Genomic DNA, 22917 nt, shown 5'->3' with positions numbered 1-22917 from the left:
ATTGCTCCTTAGTATCAGGGGATTAGCAAGGCAATTATGTGGGGTTACAGGAATAGGCCCTGGGTGGGATTGTGGTTAGTGCACACTCGATGGGCTAAATGGCCTCCTTCTGCACTCTCCATGAAGTCATTGTGAAAATCCCCTAGTCACCACATTCCGGCACCTGTTCTGGTACACTGAGGGAGAATTTACCACACGTCACCTAACCAGCACGTCTTTCAGGCACTGGGAGGAAACCGGAGCTTCTGGAGGAAACCCATGCAGACACAGGGAGAATGTGCAGACTCTGAACAGATAGTGACCCGATACGGGAATCGAACACTGGTCCCTGGCGCTGTGAGGCAGCAGTGCTAACCACTGTGCCACGGTGCCATGCTTGCTTCCTCTGATTTGCAGGCCCCGAGTTAAGTGCTGAACGCACTGGGACGCGCCATGTAAACGGTTCCCCACCATATGTTCCACCAGGACTACGGAGGCGGGGGGGAGCAGGGTGAGAAGGCAACATCGTGCCTTTCGGAGGCAGCCGTCACTAAGAAGCTGGATGGAGTGGAGCAGAGGCGGGATGCAGTCTACCCCCTGCTCCAGGAGTTGACCTTCCAGCAAGATGACCACCCCCGCTGGGAATGCAGTGGCAGCTCTGCTCAATGCAAGCGCACTGCTGAAGATGAAGGGGCAGCAGCGCTGGAAGAAAATGAATGATCTTCTTCACTCAGCCAGGGTAAGTTAGGGTCCAGGACCACAGTTACACTAGGAAGCCAGACTAGACCCTAACAATTTTTCTATTTTGGCATAAATGTGAAGATTCGCTCCAGCATTACTTCCACTGACAAATTATGAATCTTTTATCAAAACAAGCTCCAATTAATAACACAGTTTAAATATAGCTCTAACAAATGAAGCAGCTTAACCATCAACAGTTGAACAATATTTAACAATGAAAGGAAATAACTACTTTCTAGCTTATCATTGTTTCAATTCCAAATAAGCAACATTCCTCTTAGAGACTCAAATGCCCTTTTAAATGCAGTTAGCAACACTAAATATACTTGCTATAAGTTGTGTTAAATCTTGAAGCTTTCACAGAGAAAATAAGTTTTAGATCAGCTTGCAGACCTGTCTTCTGTAGACTTCCAGCTGGAATTGTGAAAGGTCCTTTCTCTCTGATCCAGTTTACCACATGACTCTGTCAATCACTCCAGTCAGAAATCCCAGGGGAACTTCCTGTCCAAACAGAAATCCATTAGCTCTATCTAAGAAACAGATTTCCAGCTGAAATGAGTTGTTAATTTGCTTTCATTAAATAACAATATATAGAGGGATCTGGGTGTGTAGGTTCACAGTTCCTTAAAAGTGGCAACACAGGTGGCCAAGGTGATTAAGAAGGTATATGGCATGCTTGCCTTCATCAGCCGGGACATTGAGTACAAGAGTGGGGAATTCATATTGCAGCTATATAAAACCTTGGTTAGGCCCCATTTGTGGAGTATTGCATACAGTTCTGGTCACCATATTACCAGAAGAATGTGGAAGCTTTGGAGAGAGTGTAAAGCAGGTTTGCTGGGATGTTGCCTGGTCTCGAGGTGTTGGCTATGAGGAGAGGTTGAATAAACTAGGATTGTTTTCAGTGGAAAGACAGAGGCTGAGGGGAGACCTGATAGAGGTCGACAAAATAATGAGAGACACAGATAGGATGGATAGTCAGAGGCTTTTTCTAAGGGTAGAAATGGCAATTATAAACGGGCACTGGTTCAAAGTAAGAGAGGGAAAGGGTGATGTGCGGGGGAAGTTTTTCACACTGGGAGTGGTGGGTGCCTGGAATGTGGTGCCAGAGGAAGTGGTGGAAGTAGGCACATTAGCAACATTTAAGGGGCATCTGAATGAGTAAATGAATAAGGAGGGAGTAGAGCTTGTCTCCCTGATTTAACTCTGTAATCCCCGGTATCATTCTGATTAAACCATTTCACACCCACTCCGAGACCTCAATCAGAGACACCAATGAGGAACTTGACTCAATGCCCTCAAGGCCAGGGAACATTCTGCTGAACCTCCTTTGCACCCTCTCCAAAGCTTCCACATCCTTCAGGTAGTTTGATGACCAGAACCAGCAATAATCCAAATGCGGCCTAACCAAGGTATTATATTCCTGCAACATGATTCTCCAACTTTTCCTCAGTGCACCTGCCAATGAAGGCAAGAATGCCGTATGCCTTCTTAATAACCTTGGCCATCTGTGTTGACACTTTTAGGGAACTATGGACCTGCACGCCCAGATCCCTCTGTAATTTACATTCCTAAGGGTTCTGCCATTTACAGTATAATTCGCACCGAAATCTGATTATCCAAAACACATCATCTCACATAATTCCGGATTAAACTCCAACTGCCATTTCTCTGCCCAAGTCTCCAGTCTATCTTTACCCTGTTGTGTCCTCCGACAATCCTTGGCACTATCAGCACCTCCGTCAATCTTTGTGTCATCCTCAAACTTACTAATTAAACCATCTACATTTTCCTCCAGATCATTAATGGATACAACAAACAACAAGAGTCCCAGCCCTGATCCCTGTGGAACGCCACTAGCTCCATTCTGAGAAACACCTTTCTACTGCTAAACTCTGTCTTCAATGACCGGTAGGCAGTCGGGTGACTGGAGTCTGATTCCTGATGGTTCATCAGACCCACTTTCAGGTTCCTCATTGGAATCTCTGACTGAGGTCTCGGAGTGGATGTGGTGCGGATTAATCAGAATGATATCGGGGATTAAATCAGGGGTACACGTGTGAGATTCAGATTGTAATCCCTCAAGTTTAGAAGTTCAGTGTTGACCTAGTTGAGGTATCTAAAAAAGTACCATGACAGAGATAGTGTGATAGATTAAAGAGAAATTATTTTCTCTGGTGAGGGAGCCCAGAAACATGAGCATATTAAACTGCTAGAATATTGGATGGAATGAAGAACAAAGAAGAAAGAGAAGTACAGCTCAGGAACAGGCCCTTCAGCCCTCCAAGCCTGTGCTGTTCATGACATCCCAATTAAACTAAAAGCAACCCTTCTGCCCTTACTCGAGCAATATCCCTCTATTCCCTCTCTATTCACGTACCCACTCTGGTGCCTCTTAAATGTGGCTAATCTGCCTGCTTCCATCACCACCTCTGGCAGCACATTCCATGCACCCACCAGTCCCTGTGTGAAAAACGTCACTGCACATCTCCCTTAAACTTTCCCCCTTTCACCTTGAACCTGTGCCCCCTTGTAATTAACACTTCCATCCTGGGGAAAAGCCTCTGACTATCCACCCTGTCTATGCCTCGCATAATTTTGTAGACCCTCTATCAGGTCTCCCGCTCAGCCTCCGTCTTTCCGGTGAAAACAATCCTAGTTTATTCAACCTCTCCTCACAGTCAACACCCTCCAGACCAGGCAACATCCTGGTGAACCTTCTTTGCACTCTCTCCAAAACTTCCACATCCTTCTGATAGTGTGGTGACCAGAACTGCACATGATAATCCAAGTGCAGCCTATCCAAATTTTTATAAAGCAGCAACATGATTTGCCAAGTCTCGTACTCAATGCCCTGGCCAATGAAGGCAAGTGTGCCATATCCCTTTTTAATCACCTTGCCCATCTCTGCTGCAACTTATAGGGAACTGTGGACCTGCCCACCCAGATCCCTCTGTATGTTAATGTTCTTATGGGTTCTGCTATTTGCAGCACAATTCACATCTAAATATGATCCTCCAAACCTTGTCACCACACATTTGTCCGGATGAAACTCCATTTGCCATTTCCGTGCCCCACTTACCAATCACTATCCTGTTGCATCTTCTGATAATTACTGGCAAACATGAGCAACTCCACCCATCTTCATGTCATCCGCTAATCAGACCAGCCACATGTACCTGTAAAAGTTGGTGAGAGTTGTAGCCAACATGCCGGATTTCCTTAGTCTTCTGAGAAAGTGGAGGCATTGGTGGGGCTTTCGTAACCATAGCGGGGGGACCAGGACAGGTTGTTGGTGATCTATGCACCTAAAAACTTGAAGCCCTCGGCCATTTCTACTTTATCCTCATTGGTGTGGACAGGGGCACTTTCTCCACTACGCTTCCTGAAATCAATGACAATCTCCTTCGTTTTGAGGGAGAGAATAATGTCATCGCACCAATTTACCACATGTACAATGTTCTGGTTAAACTACATTTTAACGTGGCTATGTTATTTTGTGCTAAGTGAAGGACATTAGAAATTTATTTATTCTGCTGTGTCATCTGGGATCAAATATTTTCACAAATAAATCTACCGTGACACTGGAAAATATTTCAGAGACCCGAGCTTGATGGTTAATCTACTCCATTCTCAGCTTCCTCATTGGCGTTCCTGACTGACCATCTCACTGTTGTAACAGTTTGGTGCTCACACTGGTTTTCAGCTACTGAACAATATTGTACAGTTTATTTATCAGTCACAAGTAGGCTTATGTTAACACTGCAATGAAGTTACTGTGAAAATCGCGTAGTCGCCACACTCCGGTGCCTGTTCGGGTACACTGAGGGAAAATTTAGCACTGCCAATGCACCCTAACCAGCAACATCTTTTGGACTGTGGGAGGAAACCGGAGCACCCAGAGGAAACCCACGCAGTCACCGGGAGAATGTGCAAACTCCACACAGACCGTCCAAAGATGTGCGGGTTAAGTTGATTGGCCATGCTAAGAAATTGCCCCTTAGTGCCCAGGGATGCGTAGGTTAGAGGGATTAGTGGGCATAATATATAGGGATATGGGGGCAGGCCTGGGTGGGATTGTGTTCTGTGCAGACTCGATGGGCCGAAGGGCCTCTTTCTGCACTGTAGGGTTCTATGATTCTATGAGACAGTCAGCCAAGCCGGGAATCAAACCCAGGTCCCTGGAGCTGCGAGGCACCCTATCTATTGATAGATCCCCTTTGGGCTTGAAGAACTGAGCAGGTTTACTTTGAGAAAGAAGATTGACCAAATGCGTCATTAGCATCCAGAAGATTGGACAGAGTCCTGCAGACGTTGAAAGATTTATCTCAACATCGTCACCTTGCATCGGAAACTGTGAATGTTCCAGTGAGCAATAAGGTCAGTGAAACAAACTGAGTAATATTGATGCCGAGTGAGGTGGGTTCGTTGAAAGTTGCTGATAATGGTTAAATATTGTTGCTAATTGGTAAACTGCTTCTGAGTGCTCCACTCTCAAGGTGTTATGGAATCTGTACAGTGCAGAAGGAGACCATTTGGCCATCGAGCCTGCACTGACAACAATCTAGTAACATAAGAAATAGGAGCAGGAGTAGGCCATCTAGCCCTTCGAGCCTGCCCCGCCATTCAATAAGATCATGGCTGATCTGAAGTGGATCAGTTCCACTTTCCCGCTTTCTCCCCATCACCCTTAATTCCCCTGTTTATCAGAAACCTATCTACCCGTGACTGAAATATATTCAGCGAGGTAGCCTCCACCACTTCAACGGGCAGAGAATTCCAGAGATTCACCACCCTTTGAGTGAAGAAGTTCCTCCTCAACTCCGATCTAAACTGCCCCCCCTCCCTATTTTGAGGCTGTGCCCTCTAGTCCTGCTATCCTTCCTAAGCGGGAAGAATCTCTCTACCTCTACCCTATCCATCCCCTTCATTATCTTATGTCTCTATAAGATCCCCCCTCAGCCTTCTAAACTCCAACGAGTACAGACCCAGTCTATTCAACCTCTCCTCATAGGCTAACCCCCTCATCTCCGGGATCAGCCTGGTGAACCTTCTCTGTACTCCCTCCAAAGCCAATATATCCTTTCGCAAATGCAGCGACCAAAACTGCGCACAGTAGGTAGGTAGGGATATGTTCGGTGCAACTTGTGGGCCGAAGGGCCTGTTTGTGTTGTAGTTTTTCTATGTTCTAGATACTAGCTGGGACAGCCACATTCCTAAACACACTTAGCGGGGAAAATTATGTGTACAGCAGCAGGGACAGCTGCTTTCTCATCTATCTGGGATACACGAAAACAAGCCTTACAATACTTTTTTTTACAAATCTCCAAGTATTACAAAGTTCATTAACCCATTCCCTACTTCACAGGGAAGGAAAATGAAGCCTGACAATAAGGGGAGAATTTTCCCATCCCGCCCACCGTGGGAAGCGGAGCGGGTGAGGAGCGGACCACGGAAAGGTCTGTTGACCTTGGGTGGGATTTCCGGGGCCAGTGCGGCTGGAAAATCCTGCCCTCTGTTTTTACGGGGCAGGGAAGGTACCCCACCATTATTGTGTGGTTTTGATGTTTTATTAAGTTATGGGACATGGGCATGGCTGGCTGGCCAGCATTTATTGCCCATCCCTAGTTGCCCAAGGGCAGTTGAGAGTCAACCACATAGCTGTGGCTCTGGGGTCACATGCAGGCCAGACCAGGTAAGGGCAGCAGATTTCCTTCCCTAAAAAACATTAGTGAGCCAGATGGGTTTTTCCGACAATGGTTTCATAGTCATCAGTAGATTCTTAATTCCACATTTTCTAAATTGAATTCCAAGCTCCGCCATCTGCCGGGATTCAAACCCGGATCCCTAGAACATTAGGTGGCACGGTAGCACAGCGGTTAGCACTGCTGCTTCACTGCTCCAGGGACCTGGGTTCGATTCCTGGCTTGGATCACTGTCTGCGGGGAGTTTGTACATTCTCCTCGTGTCTGCGTGGGTTTCCTCCGGGTGCTCCAGTTTCCTCCCACAGTCCAAAGACGTCGGGGTTAGGTTGATTGGCCGTGCTAAGAAATTGCCCCTTGGTGTCCTGAGATGCTTAGGTTAGAGGGATTAGTGGGTAAATATCTAGGGATGGGGTTAGGGCCTGGGTGGGATTGTGGTCGGTGCAGACTCGATGGGCTGAATGGCCTCTTTCTGCACTGTAGGGATTCTACGATTAGCTGAGCTTTTAGCATTAATACCACTAAGCCAACGCCTCCCCTGTGATAGGAAAGTGATTTTTGTTTAGCTATTGTATCTTTAGGAACACATTTGAGGGTGTTAAGGGAGGAACAGCTATGTTGCCCAGTCACAAGCCCAAGGAATATTCCAATCATTTAAATTGGTCTCAAAACCAACAACGTGACTAAGGTTTCGCAAAAAGAATTCACGAGTATAATACCTACACAGGGAAAACTTAAAACACTTGGAAAAAAGGCACTGATGTTTAATATAATGTGCTTCAGACTACAAGGGGGTTTAAAGGGGCTTTTTTGAGAGGAACACTAGATGGTGCTAATACCAAGATAAAAAGATAACACAGAAGTCACTCTTTCCTTCCTGGGTTAAGAAATTGTCCACATTCTCTCACACACACCCACTCCCAGAAAGAAAAGGATGAGGGTAGGATGCTGTGTTGGAGACCTGATGGGCCAAATGGCCTCCTGCATGGTTGGGATTCTATGATTCAATTCTATTCTATGAGGATTTCAGCTGCAGAGAACCACAGTGCAGAAGGAGGCCATTCGGCCCATCGAATCCACACCGACTCTCTGAAAGAACATCCCACCCCAGACCCTTCCCTCCACCCTATCCCCATAATCTACCATGGCTCATCCACCCAGCCGACACATCTTTGGACACTAAGGGCCAATCCACCTAACCTCCAAATCTTTCGGACTGCGGGAGGACACCGGAGCACCTGGGGGAAACCCACGCAGACACGGGACCCAACCGTCTAGGCAGCACGGTGGCACAGTGGTTGGCACTGCTGCCTCACAGCACCAAGGATTCCCAGCTTTGGGTTACTGTGTGGAGTTTGCACATTCTCCTCATATCTGCATGGGTTTCCTCTGGGTACTCTGTTTTCCTCCCACAGTTCAAAGATTAGGTGGATTGGCCATTCTAAATTGCCCCTTAGTGTCAGAGAGCTTAGTAGAGTAGATATATGGGGTTACCCGGATGGGGCCTGGGTGGGATTGTTGGCGCTGCAGGCTCGATGGGCCAAATGGCCTCCCTCTGCACTATCGGAATTCAATGAAATGGAGCTGAATCTCTGAGCGTGACGCTGTCCCTCACCCCGCCTGCTGCTGAGATATCTGATGCCTGGTATTCTTGGCCTCTGGCCAGCTGAGTGTTGCCTGTTCTAGTTCATAGAATCATAGAATCCCTACAGTGCAGAAAGAGGCCATTTGGCCCATCAAGTCTGCACCAATCCCACCCAGGCCCTACCCCAATATCCACCCACTAATCCCTCTAACCTACACATCTCAGGACACTAAGGGGCAATTTTAGCATGGCCAATCAACCTAACCCGCACATCTTTGAACTGTGGGAGGAAACCGGAGCACCCGGAGGAGACCCACGCAGACACGGGGAGAACGTGCAAACTCCACACAGATATTGACCCAAGCCGGGAAGCGAATCCAGGATCCTGGAGCTGTGAAGCTGCAGTGCTAACCACTGTGCTACTGTGCCGCCCCACAGTTGGACATATTCGGGGAGATGTCATGGAAAGCCAGTGATGTGGTGTAAGCGGGCTTTAGGTTTCTGAGTTGGCTGTAGGAGTAGAGAAAGATGAATACCATCCTGCCTCCACCATCTCTTACTGCTGTTGATCTGTAATGGTTGGAAGGAGAAGGGGGAGAGACACCAAAAACATCAACAACAACCACCATGGGTGGCACAGTAGCACAGTGGGTAAAATATGGGGGTAGGGCCTGAGTGGGATTGTGGTCAGTGCAGACTTGATGGGCCGAAGGGCCTCTTTCTGCACTGTTGGGTTCTATGGTCTATGGTAATAAGAAGTTCTCAATAAATAAAAGGAAAATACTGTGGATTCAGGAACTTGAAACCAAAAGAGTAAATGCTGGAAAATCTCAGCAGGTCTGGCAGCATCTGTGAAGAGAGAAAAGAGCTGATGTTTCGAGTCCAGATGACCCTTTGCTCAAATGGACTGCCACTTACCCAGATCCGTGTCCAGTTGCTAAGCTCATCCTTTGGCCCTAAGCTTCTTGCGTTTCATTTGATACGTATCCGGGTGTTGGTGCCAAACGAGCTTCACTCTCCTGTTCCCACCTCATGGTCTTGGTACTTCGCAGATCACTCCTGGAATCCGAGCGTGATGGCAAAAGGCATAACAATGGCACAAAGCTAGGTGGGAGGGTGAGCTGTGAGGAGGACACAGAGATGTTTCAGTGTGATTTGGACAAGCTGAGTGAGTGGGCAAATGAAGTATAATGTGGATAAATGTGAGGTTATCCACTTTGGTGGAAAACGGGAAGGCAGTTTTTTTATTCATTCATGGGACTTGGATATCGCTGGCTGGGCCAGCATTTATCGCCCATCCATAGTTACCCTTGAAATTGAATGACTTGCTTGGCCATTTCAGTGGGTAGTTGAGAGTCAACCACATTACTGTGGCTCTGGAGTCATGTGTAGGCCAGACCAGGTAAGAATGACAGATTTCCTTCCCTAAAGGACATTAGTGAACCAGATGGGTTTTTTCTGACAATTGATAATGGTTTCATGGTCATCAGTAGATTCTTAATTCCAGATTTTTTTAATTGAATTCAAATTCCACCATCTGCTGTGGCGGGATTCAAACCTGAGTCTCAGAACATTAGCTGAGTTTCTGGATTAATAGTTTAGCGATAATACCACTAGGCCTCCCTTTAAACCGCTGCGCCATCCTGGGATAGTGGGAATGATGTATCATGTGAGATTGGTTAGGATTGTACTCACTGGAGTTCAAAAGAATGAGGGGGATCTCACAGAAACTGATGAAATTCTAACAGGGCTAGGCAGGGCAGATGCAGGAAGGACGTTCCTGATTGTAGGTGTGTCAGGGGGTCACAGTCTAAGAATAAGAGTAAACAATTCAGGACAGAGATGAAGATAAAGATCTTCACCCAGAGGTGGTTGTCCTGTGGAATTCACAACCACACAAAGCAGTTGAGGCCAAAACATTGTACGTTTTCATTGAGGATGGCATGGTGGCACAGTGGTTAGCACTGCTGCCTCACAACCCCAGGGACCCAGGTTCGATTCCGGCCTTGGTTGACTGTGTGGAGTTTGCATGTCCTCTCTGCGTGGGTTTCCTCCAGGTGCTCTGGTTTCCTCCCACAAAGATGTACAGATAAGTTGGATTGGCTAAGCTAAATGCATTGAGTTACAGGTATAGGACAGTGGGGTGACTCTGGATAAGATGCTCTTTTGGAGTCAGTGCAGCCTCCTTGTGCTGAATGGCCTCCTTCTGAACTGTAGGGATGCTACAATTCTAAAGAGTTAGATATAGCTCTTGGGGCTAAAGTGATCACAGGATATGGGGGGAATCATAGAATGATTCTTTGGGATTAGGTATTGAATATTCATAATGAATGGTGGAACAGGCTCCATGGCACCTCCAGCTCCTACCTTCAGTTTTTCTACATGTTGGGGTTTGGAGCAGTGTTGGTTGAGGCTCCAGCTTTGCTTCCATCATGTAGCTGACTAGGAATCTCTGCCACACTCACCGGCGGCCATGGCGTGTTGGCTGGATTTGGCAGCTTGGCCGTGTTACGGACCCTGACCATCAGCTTGTGGGGCGGGACTCGAGGGGTAGGGTGGGATTGTTGTTGGAGTGTGGGCTAGATGGGCTGAATGGCCTCTTTCTGCACTGTAGGGATTCTACATGAGGCAGAAGCACAGCCCACAGCCTCACCCTAGATCCACAAACTGACACCAGCTCCATTTTGGCCAACTTCATACTTAGGGGGCGGGTTTACAAAGAGCATGCGCAGTGTGGCTATCGGGACAGCGCCGACTCGACATCTTCTCTTGGGCGAGGGGATGGAGGCGCCTGCGCAGTGTGACTGGCTGAAGCAGCGCCTGCCCAATGCTTAGGGCGGAGGTGCACCTGCGCAGTGTGACTGGCTGAAGCGGCGCCTGCGCAGTAGTTGGGGCCGGAAGTGCGCCTGTGCAGTTTATGGGGCCGGAGGTCCGCCTGCGCAGTGAGACTGACTGAAGCAGCGCCTGCGCAGTTTATGGGGCCGGAGGGGCGCCTGCGCAGTCTGTGGGGCTGGAGATGCGCCTGCGCACTGCAGTTTTCTGAAATCGCGGCTGCGCAGTGTGCGCAGTTGCTGGGCCCTGGCCATGGCGTACCAGCTGTACCGGAACACAACTCTGGGCAACAGCCTGCAGGAGAGCCTGGATGAACTGATCCAGGTACCGGGGGAAGGGGAGCTGGGAGCTGGGACCAGGGACCAAACCCAGCCCCCACCCCCCACCCGGGGAAATCCGAGGGAGCAACTATCCCCAACAGCCCCCCCAATTTCCCCCCTCCCCTCAACCCCCCCCTCAACCCCCCCCTCCCCTCAGCCCCCCCCTCCCCTCAACCCCCCTCCCCTCAACCCCCCCTCCCCTCAGCCCCCCTCCCCTCCCCTCAGCCCCCCTCCCCTCCCCTCAACCCCCCCTCAACCCCCCTCTCCCCTCAACCCCCCCTCTCCTCAACCCCTCACCCCCCCCTCCCCCCAACCCCCCCCCCCCTCCCCCGCCATCTCTCTTCCCTTTCCCTCATGATATTGAAGGATGGAAAATGGGGGTGAGTGGGGGGAAGGTGTTTGATGTGCTGTGTATGATGTTATATTGTGGTGACTGTGCTGTTTCTCTCAGTCACAGCAGATCACCCCTCAGCTGGCTCTCCAGGTCTTGCTGCAATTTGACAAAGCAATCAACAACGCCTTAGCGAATAGGGTTCGGAACCGAGTCAACTTCAGGGTGAGCTCCCTCCTCTCTCTCTCTGTCCTAGCACGTCCTTGTATACTGGATTGGAATGTGTTTCATTTGGTTATACCAACCAGCCCATTCTGCATGTGGGCTGCCTAACACACCGCTCCTCACCTCACTGCACTGTTTCGGTTTTCCTAAGAAAGGATAAGCTTGCATTGGAGGTGCTGTACCAATATTCATTAGACTGGGGCAGCATGGTAGCATAGTGGTTAGCACTGCTGCCTCTCTGCACCAGGAACCCGGGTTCGATTCCTGGAGTTTGCACGTTCTCCTCATGTTTGCATGGGTTTCCTACAGGTTCTCTGGTTTCCTCCCACAGTCCAAAGATGTGCAGGTTAGATGGATTGACCACAGCAAATAGCCTCTTAGTGTATAGGATAGGGGGAATTGTTGGGGGAAATAACATGGGGTTACGGGGATTGGATCTGGTTAAGATTCTGTCGGAGAGTTAGTGCAAATGTGATGGGCCAAATGGCTGCCTTCTGTACTCTACCAATTCTACGATGAGACATTTATTTCCTGAGGGGGGAAAAAGCAGATGACTGTGAATGCTGGAATCTGAAACCAAAAGAGAAAATGCTGGAAAATCTCCGCCCGTATGGCAGCATCTGCAAGGATGTGGAGATGCCGGCGTTGGACTGGGGTAAAACAGAAAGAAATCTCATAACACCAGTTTAAAGTCCAAACAGGTTTATTTGTAGGAAGGAGAGAAAAGAGCTGATGTTTCACGTCCAGGTGACTCAAAAGAAAGGGCCAACTGGACTTGAAATCTCAGCTCTATTTTCTCCTTACAGATGCTGCCAGACCTGCTGAGATTTTCCAGTATTTTCTCTCTTGGTCTACTTACTGAGGCTTGTGAATGTTTGGAATTTTCTATCCCAGAGGCTTGTGATGTGGGTAACTGTAAGGGGAGTGGACAACATCTATAGGCCAGTGACTGCTCAAGATTTGAGCAATGTGCCCACATTTCGAAGGTGATTTGTTGGAGGTTTACAAGATATATGGAGGTAATCTGGGAGAGTAGATGGAGGGGAGACTGGCTGGGGAAGGGAGGAGGGAGGGACATTGGCTTCACCAAGCTCCTGTTGCAGGTGGCAGTATTTGTAGGAGTAACCACTGCAAAATCCTTATGGCGACAATATCTCCAAAAGTGGGATGGCACAGTGGGTTAGCACTGCTGCCTTGCAGCGCCAGGGACCTGGGTTCAAGTCCCAGCTTGGGTCACTGTCTGTGTGGAATCTGCACATTCTCCCCGTGTCTGCGTGGGTTTCCTCCAGGTGCTCCGGTTTCCTCCCGCAGTCTGAAAGACGTGCTGGTTTAGGGTGCATTGACCTGAATAGGCACTGGAGTGTAGCAACTAGAGGATTTCGCAGTGAATTCATTACAGTGTTAATGTGAGCATTACTTGTAACTAATAAATAAACTTTATAAAAGCTGCAAAAGGCACCTCCACCTTGTTGGGTGGTATCAGTAATGGAAAATGGATTCCAGGGAAAGAGCAGGAAAGTGGATGTGAGGAATGTTGGATGAGCCACGATCCTGTTGGATTGCAGATCAGGCTGGTGGGCCGAATGGCCTACTTCCCCTCTCATTTCTTATGGTCTTGTGATACTGTGCTAAATGAAAGAGACAGACCATATCTATCAGCTCAAGTATAAGAAATAGGAGCAGGAGTAGGCCATCTAGCCCTTCGAGCCTGCCCTGCCATTCAATAAGATCATGGCTGTTCTGAAGTGGATCAGTTCCACTTTCCTGCTTTCTCCCCATAACCCTTAATTCCCTTGGCTATCAGAAATCTAAAGCTATGAGGTACCGTGGCCCATCAGCAACAGAATGATATATAAGTGCAGTCTGTAACCTCGTGACCCAGAATGAGTCCCTCATTGTCCCATCAGGCTACCAGATCAACCTTTGTTCAGTGGAGAGTACAGGAGGGCGTGCAGGAGCAGTACCAGACACACAACCTAAAAATATAGTGTCAGCCTGGTGAAGCTACAATACAGGACTACTTGCATGCCAAAGAATGGTTAGCACTGCTACCTCACAGCATCAGGAACCCGGACTTGATTCCTGCTTGGGTCATTGTCTGTGTGGAGTCTGCATGTTGTCCCCGTGTCTGTGTGGGTTTCCTCCAGGTGCTCTGGCTTCTTCCCACAGTCCGAAGATCTGTGGGTTAGGTGGATTGGCCATGCTAAATTGCCCCTTAGTGTCAGGGGGACTAGCTAGGTTAAGTGCATGGTGTTGTGGGGATGGGGCCTGGGTGGGATTGTAGTCGGTGCAGATTCGATGGCCCGAATGGCCTCCTGTACTGTACGGTTATATATATGATTCTAAATGGCAGCAACAGCAAGTGATTGGGCTAAGTGATCCCACAACCACCCAATCAGATCTAAGCTGTGCAGTCTTGGCACATCCCGTGGAGAATGGTGATGAATAATTAAACAACTCACTGGAGGAGGAGGATCCACAAATATCCCCATCCTCAATGATGGAGGAGCCCAGCACATCAGTGCAAAAGACAAGGCTGAAGTATTCGCAGCAACCTTCAGCCAGAAGTGCTGAGTGGATGATCCATTTCAATCTCCTCCTGTGGTCCCCAGCATCCCAGATGCCAGTCTCCAGCCAATTCAATTCACTCCACGTAATATCAAGAAACAGCTGAAGGCACTGGATACTGCAAACGCAACGGGCCCTGACGATTTTCCAGCAATAGCCCTGAGGACTTGTGCTCCTGAACTTTCTGCACCCCAGCCAAGCTGCTCCAGCACAGCTGCAACACTGGCATCTACCCGGCAATGTGAAAAATTGCCCAGCTATGTCCTGTCCACACCGCGTAGAATAAATCCAGTCTGGCCAATTATTACTCCAGCAGCCTATAGTTAATCATTGGCAAAGTTAATAATGGATGTTGTGGATAGTGCTATCAAGTGGCACTTATTCAGCAACAACCTGCTCAGTTCCAGTTCCACCAGAGTCACCTAGCTCCAAACATGGACAGAAGAACTGAATTCCAGAGGCAAGAGTGACTGCCCTTTACATCAAGGAGCCCCAGCAAAACAGGAGTTGGGAACTGTCCGTTAGCTGATGTTGTGAGAGACCCAGGGGAATGAGCGATAAGGTAGAATTTTTCATCAAGATGGGCAGTGACGTGGTTGATTCTGAGACTAGGATCCCAAATCTTAATAAAGGAAACTACGATGGTACGAGGCACGATTTGGGTATAATAGATTGGGAAACTTTAAAGGGATGATGGTGGCAATGGCAAACATTCAAAGAGCTCATGAGTGAACTGCGGTAATTGTTTTGGGGTGGCACGGTGGAATTCTTTGAGGACAGGCTTTCGACAAAGTCAAAAGAGATTTGTGTGTAAAATTAAAGCTCGTGGGATTGGTGGGGATGCATTGAGATGGATAGAATATTGGTTGGCAGGCAAAATACAGTAGGAATAAACAAGTCATTATCTAATTGGGAGGCAGTGAATACCGAGGTACTGCAGGGATCAGTGCTAGGACCTAGCTATTTACCATATATATTAATGATTTAGATGAGGGAACTAAATGTAATATCTCCAAATTTGTAGATGTCACAAAGTTGGGTGGAAGGGTGAGCTGTGAGGAGGATGCAGGGATGCTTCAGTGTGATTTGGACAAGCTGAGTGAGTAGGCAAATGAATGGCAGATGCAGTATAATGTGGATAAATGTGAGGTTATCCACTTTAGTAGCAAAAATAGGAAGGCAGATTACTATCTGAACGGTTATAGATTGAAAGAGGAGAATGTGCAAAGACACCTCATACACCAGTCGCTAAAGGTAAGCAAGCAGGCAGTAAAGAAGGTAAATGGTATGTTGGCCTTCACAGAGGATTCGAGTACAGGAGCAGGAATGTCTTGCTGCAATGATACAGGACCTTAGTGAGATCACACCTGGAATATTGCAGGCAGTTTTGCTCTCCTTATCTGAGGAACGGTATTCTTGCTATGGAGAAAGTGCAGCGAAGGTTTACCAGACTGATTCCTGGCAGGACTGACTGAGAAGAGACTGATTTGGTTAGGATTGTGTTCACTGGAGTTCAGAAGAATGAGGATAGATCTCATAGAAACCTATAAAATTCTAACAGGAGTAGACAGGGTACATGCAAGAAGGATGTTTCTGACTGTGGGGGGGAGTCCAGAACCAGGGGTCACTAAGTCCAAACTGGTTAATGAGTTTCACAAGCTCCATACGCCGCGGCTGGTTTTTCAACTGTTCCGGCCAGGGGTCACAGTCCGAGGGTATGATATAGACCATTCAGGACTGAGATGAGGAGAAATTTCTTCACCCTTACTGTGGTCAGTCTGTGGAATTCGCTACCACAGAAAATAGTTGAGGCCAAAACATTATATGTTTTCCGGAAGTAGTTCATTTGTGCTTGGGGATCAAAGGAAATGGGGAAAGGGGAGAATCAGGCTATTGAGTTGGATGTCAGCCATGATGAATGGTAGAGCAGGCTCGAAGGGCCAAATGGCCACCTTCTCCTCCTCCTATTTTGTATGTTTCTAGCACCAAGATAAATGGCTGTGGTGGTTGAAGGTCAATCATCTCAGTCCTAGAACGTTATTACAGGAGTCCCTTGGGATAGATCCAACCATTGCTTCACCAATGACATTGACTAGGTTGATTCTGGAGTTGAGGAGAGACTGAGTAGGCTAGGGCTATACTCATTGGAATTTAGAAATGAGGGGAGACTTTATAGAAACACAAGTTTATGAAGGGAATAGAGAAGATAGAAGCAGTGAGGTGGTTTCCATTGGCAGTTGAAACTAGAACTAAGGGGCATAGCCTCAAAATAAGGGGGAGCACATTTAGGACTGAATTGAGGAGGAACTTCTTCACCCAAAGGGTTGTGAATCTGTGGAATTCCCTGCCCAGTGAAGCTGTTGAGGCTTCCTCACTGAATGTTTTTAAGGCAAGGATAGATAAATTTTTGAACGGTAAAGGAATTAAGGGTTATGGTGAGCGGGCTGGTAAGTGGAGCTGAGTCCACAAAACGATTAGCCATGATCTTATTGAATGGTAGAGCAGGCTCGAGGGGCCAGATGGCCTACTCCTGCTCCGAATTCTTATGTTTATGTTCTTATGACCTTCCTTCCATCATAAGGTCAGAAGTGGGGATGTTCGCTGATTGCGCAGAGTCCTCTCACTAATAGCACTCTAGGTGTACCTGCATTGCACAAACTGCAGCGGTTCAGGAGGGTGCTTCACCAGCACTGTGTCAAGAGCAATTAGAGATGGGCAATAAATACTGGCCCTGCCAGTGACACTAACATCCCAAGAACGAATAAAAAACTATCATAAGATTACAAGTGGGGATGTTCGGTGATTGCACATTGTTCAGTACCATTCAACTGACGCTCATATCTCATAAACCAATAAAAAAGATTCTGATCAGCATTGTAACACGTACTGATTTCAGTTAATATTCCATAAATTGTTCCATGCTATAAACCTGCTGTGTCTGTGTCACATTAATGTGGGAAATATATTGTTTGAATTCAATTCTGTAATCACATCCACTGCATTGGTTAAGACTCAGTATTTCTGAGTGAGATCTGGTGCTGGTGTTCTGAAAAGGTTGCTGAGGTGCAATATGTAAATCCTTTTACAGCCTATTTCGAACCTTCTTTAAACTATTTCTGGGTTTCACTCCTTGTGTGTCACCCATCGGGCCAGTGGTGGCGCACTCTTGTGGTTGTTAGTGAGTTGTTTTTTTGTGTTTTTTTTTCTCTGTAAAGGGCTCTTTGAACACATACAGATTCTGTGATAATGTTTGGACGTTTGTCCTGAATGATGTGGAATTCCGAGAGGTCACCGAACTGGTGAAAGTGGACAAAGTGAAGATCGTGGCGTGCGACGGCAAAAGTGAGTTGGAATTTGATTAAATCGAATGCACTTTTTTAAAAACAAAACCTATGGCTGGAGTTCCATTGAGAACCTCTTATTTGGATGGCGCCATAGTTAGCATTGCTGCCTCACAGCGCCAGGGACCCGGGTTCGATTCCCAGCTTGGGTCACTGTCTGTGCAGAGTTTGCACATTCTCCTCGTGTCTGCGTGGGTTTCCTTTTGGGTGCTCCAATTTTCTCCCACGGCCTGAAAGATGTCCTGGTTAGTGCATTGGCCGTGCTAAATACTCCCTTAGTGTATCTGAACAGGCGCCGCAGTGTGACAACTAGGGGATTTTCACAGTAACTTCATTGCAGTGTTAATGTAAGTCTACTTGTGACGCTAATCAATAAACTTGAAACTTATTCTTGGCTGTATGTGGAACATCCAGTTTTTTTTCTTCCTGATTTTAAACTGTATATTGAGGAGGAACTTCTTCACCCAAAGGGTTGTGAATCTGTGGAATTCCCTGCCCAGTGAAGCTGTTGAGGCTACCTCACTGTTTTTAAGACAAGGATAGATAAATTTTTGAACAGTAAAGGAACTAAAGGTTACGGTAAGTGGAGCTGAGTCTACAAAAAGATCAGCCATGATCTTATTGAATGGCGGAGCAGGCTCGAGGGGCCGGATGGCCACCTCCTGCTCCTAGTTCTTATGTTCTTATATTAGCAGAACTTGATGACAGGTTACAGCATGCACAAGGTGCCATTAAAGAGAGGGCTTTTAAGAAGGGTTTTTGTGAGTGTGTGGAGTATTTTATCACTGTGCTGGGACCCATGGTGTCCCAATGAGTGAATAATTCCACTTAAATATTCTCCTTTCCCTTTCCCGTATCCATTGTTCAGGCTCGGTAAGTGGTCCTGCAGTGATCCAGGGTAATACTCTGGGGACCTGGGTTCAAATCCTGCCATGGCAGATGATGAAATTTAAATTCACTAAAAATCTGAAATTAAAATCCAGTGATGATCATGAAACCATTGTCAATTGTCGTAAAAACCCGGCTGGTTCACCAGTTCATATTTGGTCCAAAGGTGTGCAGGTTAGGTGGGTTGACCATGCTAAATTGCCCCTAGAAGGATAAATACATGGCTATGTGGATAGGACCTGGGTGGGATTGTTGTTGGTGCCAGCTTGATGGGCTGAATGGCTGCCTCCTGCACTGTAGGACAGCATGGTGGTGCAAAGGTTAACACTCTTGCCTCTCAGTGCCAGGGACTTGGGTTTGATTCCCAGCTTGGATCACCGTCTGCATTACGAAGTCTGCACGTTCTCCCCATGTTTGTGTGGGTTTCCTCCGGGTGCTCCGATTTCCCCTCAGTCCGAAAGACATGCTGGTTAGGTGCATTGGCCATGCTAAATTCTCCTTCGGTGTACCCGAACAGGCGCCGGAGTGTGGGCCACTAGGGGATTTCACAGTAATTTTATTGCAATGTGAAAGTAAGCTATCTTGTGACACTAACAAATAAGCTTTACGATTTAAGGGATTCTATGATCGTAATGCTTCCTTAGGGCAAGAAATCTGCTGTCCGTACCTGGTCTGGCCTACGTGATTCCAGATCCGCAGCAATGTGGTTGACTCTTGACTGTCCTCTGAAATAGCCTAACAAACCACTCAGTTCCAGGACAGTTAGGAATGGGCATCAAATGCTGGCCCAATCAGCAATGCCCCCATCGCATGAATGAATTAAAAAAAACACACCTCGTCTGACCTCAGATCATCTCAAATGCCTGGGTGAAGCGGTTGCTCCAGCACTCTCTTGAAAATCTTGTCCCTCTAATCTTGTAATAATGGCCTCCGTTGCTGACGCTTTGCCCCCCTGCCCTCCCCACCAATCTGATTCTATCTATCCACCCCCTGCTCAATTGTAAATAGCCCTATTGTACCTCCCTGCTTCAGCAAACAAGGTCGGATTTTTCAACTCCTGATTATTTCTCTGTTTTTCTTATAACCTGACAGCATTGCCTTGAGCTTGTGCTGCTCTCTCCGACATTAGTTCCTCTTAATCCATTTCCCCACCTTTTCAATATTCCATCGCAGCTTTCAAAGGTTTTTAAGTGCTCCTCCTAATTTGACATTAGCTGTAAATTCTGACTCCCTCCAGGGTTGTGCCTTGGTCATCGAATCAATGTTCATTATTTCTGGGCCCGCATCTAGTTCCTCCCTCAAGATCCAAGCATCTTTACCCCTCCCGTCAGCCAAACTAACTCCTTTTTAAAGTGGCCTTTTTCTCCAGCATCAATTTGCCTCCTAGCCACCCGCCCCCCCCACTCCTCCAGTATCCGGCGTCTCACTAAAGACTGCCGCAAATGACTTTTTAATAATTACTTCATATACTAATGAGCTTCCTCTTGATGAGAGTGTCCTCTGACACCTTCTTATGTTAATACAATCATGGATACTTGCAGCACAGAGTGAGGTCATTTGGCCTGTCCCCTCTGTGCTAATGCCCTGCTCAAATTGGTTACAGAATTGACTTCCACCATGAGGGCGTTGCAGTTCCCGACAACCAACCGACCAAAAATAATTCCCCCCCCCCCCCCCCACCATCGCTGTAGAGCTTTGAAAATTCAAAGGGAGTGTGTCCGCTAGTCGCCCCTCATCCATCCGACTGGTTCCTGCCTCAGAAATCTGACAGATTTGGCAAACACCGTTTTCCTTACGTTAATGCCCTCTGCTTCTTCACGCATGTTTCAAGCTGATGCCTATTAACAGATTCCAGCATTCTACCTACTGCGGCTGTCAGGGTAACTGGTCGCTTCTCTCCCTCCTCCTTTGTGGGGTTATATTGGAAGGTAGCAGATCTTCTGAAACACTTCTAGAATCAAAAGGAATTCCACAAGATTTCACACAATGCATCCACTATTTTTATCGCTTTTCAAACCTGAGGATGCAGGATCACAGAACCCTACAGTGCAGAAGGAGGCCATTCGGCCCTTTGAGTCTGTACTGACTCTCCGGCAGAGTCATAGAGGTTTACAGCATGGAGACGGGCCCTTTGGCCCATTTTGTTCATGGTGCCCTTTTGTTTTAAACCTCTAAGCTAGTCCCAATTGCCCACATTTGGCCCATATCCCTCTGTACCTATCTTACCCACGTAACAGAGCACCACTAGGCTTACATTAACAGTGCAATGAAGTTACTGTGGAAATTCTCAGACTGTGGCGACCAGGGGTTTTTCACAGTAAGTTCATTGCCGTGTTGGTGTAAGCCTACTAATAAAATCAACTTTAATAACATCGTAGCAAGGCCCACTCTCCCTGCCCCAACCTGTAACCCTGCTAATCTCTGTAACTTGCACATCTTTGGACAGTAAGGGGCAATTTAGCATGGTCAATCCACCTAACCTGCACATTGTTTAAAATTTTAAACTTTATTTATTAGTATCACAAGTAGGCTTACATTCACACTGCAACGAAGTTACTGTGAAAATCCCCTAGTTGCCACACTCCGGCACCTGTTCGGGTACACTGAAGGAGAATTCAGCATGGCCAATGCATCCTAACCAGCACTTCTTTTGGACTGTGGGGAGAAAACCGGAGCACCTGGGAGGAGATCTACGCAGACACAGGGAGAATGTGCAAACTCTACACAGACAGTGACCCGAACCCGGGTCCCTGGCGCCATGAGGCAGCAGTGCTAACTGCTGTGCCACTGCGCAATGGGGGTTCAGATGGAAAGCTGGATCGCAGTGGGGAAATAAAGGTTCTGTAACCTGGGATATCGACTCGGAGCTGGAAAATGCGGGATTCTTTTGGGTAGCTGATTTTTTATTTTGAGTGGCGCAGACACAATGGGGTGAATGACTTCCTGTGCCACAAAGTGTTCATGTCCGTATCTAACTCGTGTGACACGCTATTTGGTTCCGTTCTGGAGGCTGAAGTTGAATTTTCATGGCGTATTTTATTTTGTTTACAGATACTGGTTCGAATGCTGCGGAATAATCCGGAACTGGATCGAGACCTTTTCGGTGAAGCGGTATCCACACCAGACAAATTGTGAATAAGCCTAACTGTTATTTAGCAGCTGCTTAATCTGTCAGTGTTTCATTCAACACGGAACAAGTAGTGTGTGTGTGTGTGGGTGGGGGGGGGGGGGGGGGGAGGGGGGTAAATGTACCCCAGGATGTACAATATCAGTCAGATTACTTTTTATAAATTCAACTTTTGGCTCTTTTTTTATGTTTGAAAGATAAATCTGTAATAAAGTTTTACTTAACGGTTGCTTGTCTGAATGGCGTGTTTTGGCTTTGTTTAAGAGTTGATAAACTCTCAGTTCCTCCCCAGCAGACGGGTGTGTTTGGCCTCGCAGCCTGGGCAGGGCTGGGACGGGAGTCCTGTCCAAGCCCAGTGCGTTTCCTGCCTCAGGAGATCGAGAATGTACTTCCGAGTCACACAGCCACACAACGCAGAAAAGGCCCTTCGGCCCATTGAGTCTACACCGGCAATAACTACCCCTAGCAACCACTACCACTTGGCAGCACGGTGGTTAGCACTGCTGCCTCGCAGCACCAGGGACCCGGGTTCGATTCCCGGCTTGGGTCACTGTTTGGAGTTTGCATGTTCTTCCTGTGTCTGTGTAGGTCTCTTCCCACAGTCCGAAAGACGTGCTAGTTAGGGTGCATTGGCCGTGCTAAATTCTCCCTCGGTGTACCTGAACAGGCACCAGAGTGTGACAATAGGGGATTTTCACTAACTTCACTGCAGTGTTAATGTCAGCCTACTTGTGGCATTAATAAATAAACTTTAAACTTAAAGTGGAACTAATCCCATTTCCAGCACTTGTCCCATATCCTTGAATGTTCTGATATTTCAAGTGCTCATTCAAATATATTTTAAAGTTTGTAATGTTTTCAGCCTCCGCTACCTTCCCAGGCAATGCGGTTCAGATTCCCACCACAATGTGTGATTTTTTTTCTTCTCTCCCCTCAGTCTCCTGCCCCTATCCTAAAGCTATGTGCCCTCGTGATTGACCCCTCAACCAAGGGGAACAGCAGCTTCACCCTATCCAAACCCCTCATAGTCTTATACACCTCAATCATATCCCCCCCCCTCAGCCTTCTCTACTCTGGAGAAAACAATCCAATCCTAACCAGTCTCTCCTTGCAGCTCCAGTGCTCCGTCCCAGACAGCATCCTAGTGTATCGCCTCCCCCTCTAGTGCAATCACATCCTCCCTATAGTGAGGTGACCAAAACTGTACACAGTACTCTAGCTGTGGGCTCACCAACGCTCTATACAACTCCAATATTACCTCCTTTCTCTTATATTCAA

General features: G+C 47.5%; 1 protein-coding gene and 1 long non-coding RNA gene across 2 annotated transcripts; one reads left to right on the top strand and one right to left on the bottom strand.

Annotated features, from left to right (window-relative positions):
* Nucleotides 1-545: 545 nt before the first annotated feature.
* On the bottom strand, nt 546-10698 carry LOC145360638 (uncharacterized). The gene is made up of 3 exons (XR_013889758.1): nt 10375-10698; nt 8926-9128; nt 546-1221 (listed from the first exon to the last, which is right to left on the bottom strand). It is a non-coding gene; the product is annotated as an uncharacterized LOC145360638 (long non-coding RNA).
* Nucleotides 10699-11047: 349 nt separating this feature from the next.
* On the top strand, nt 11048-21731 carry gtf2a2 (general transcription factor IIA, 2). Its single transcript, XM_080215986.1, has 4 exons — nt 11048-11163; nt 11611-11715; nt 17499-17625; nt 21564-21731. Exons 1-4 carry the CDS (start codon nt 11092-11094, stop codon nt 21587-21589), a joined length of 330 nt encoding a protein of 109 aa, XP_080072112.1. The 5' UTR covers nt 11048-11091; the 3' UTR covers nt 21590-21731.
* The last annotated feature ends 1186 nt before the right edge of the window (nt 21732-22917 follow it).

This window comes from Carcharhinus amblyrhynchos, chromosome 32 (genome assembly GCF_965287045.1).
Source record: "Carcharhinus amblyrhynchos chromosome 32, sCarAmb.v2.hapA, whole genome shotgun sequence".
Lineage (NCBI taxonomy): Eukaryota > Metazoa > Chordata > Chondrichthyes > Carcharhiniformes > Carcharhinidae > Carcharhinus > Carcharhinus amblyrhynchos.
This window is presented reverse-complemented; position numbering and strand designations above follow the sequence as displayed.

Coding starts and splice junctions, on each gene's coding strand:
- gtf2a2 (XM_080215986.1), top strand. CDS start 11,092: ATGGCGTACCAGCTGTACCGGAACACAACTCTGGGCAACAGCCTGCAG. Junction 11,164..11,610: donor GCCTGGATGAACTGATCCAG/GTACCGGGGGAA, acceptor TGTTTCTCTCAG/TCACAGCAGATCACCCCTCA. Junction 11,716..17,498: donor GGAACCGAGTCAACTTCAGG/GTGAGCTCCCTC, acceptor TTCTCTGTAAAG/GGCTCTTTGAACACATACAG.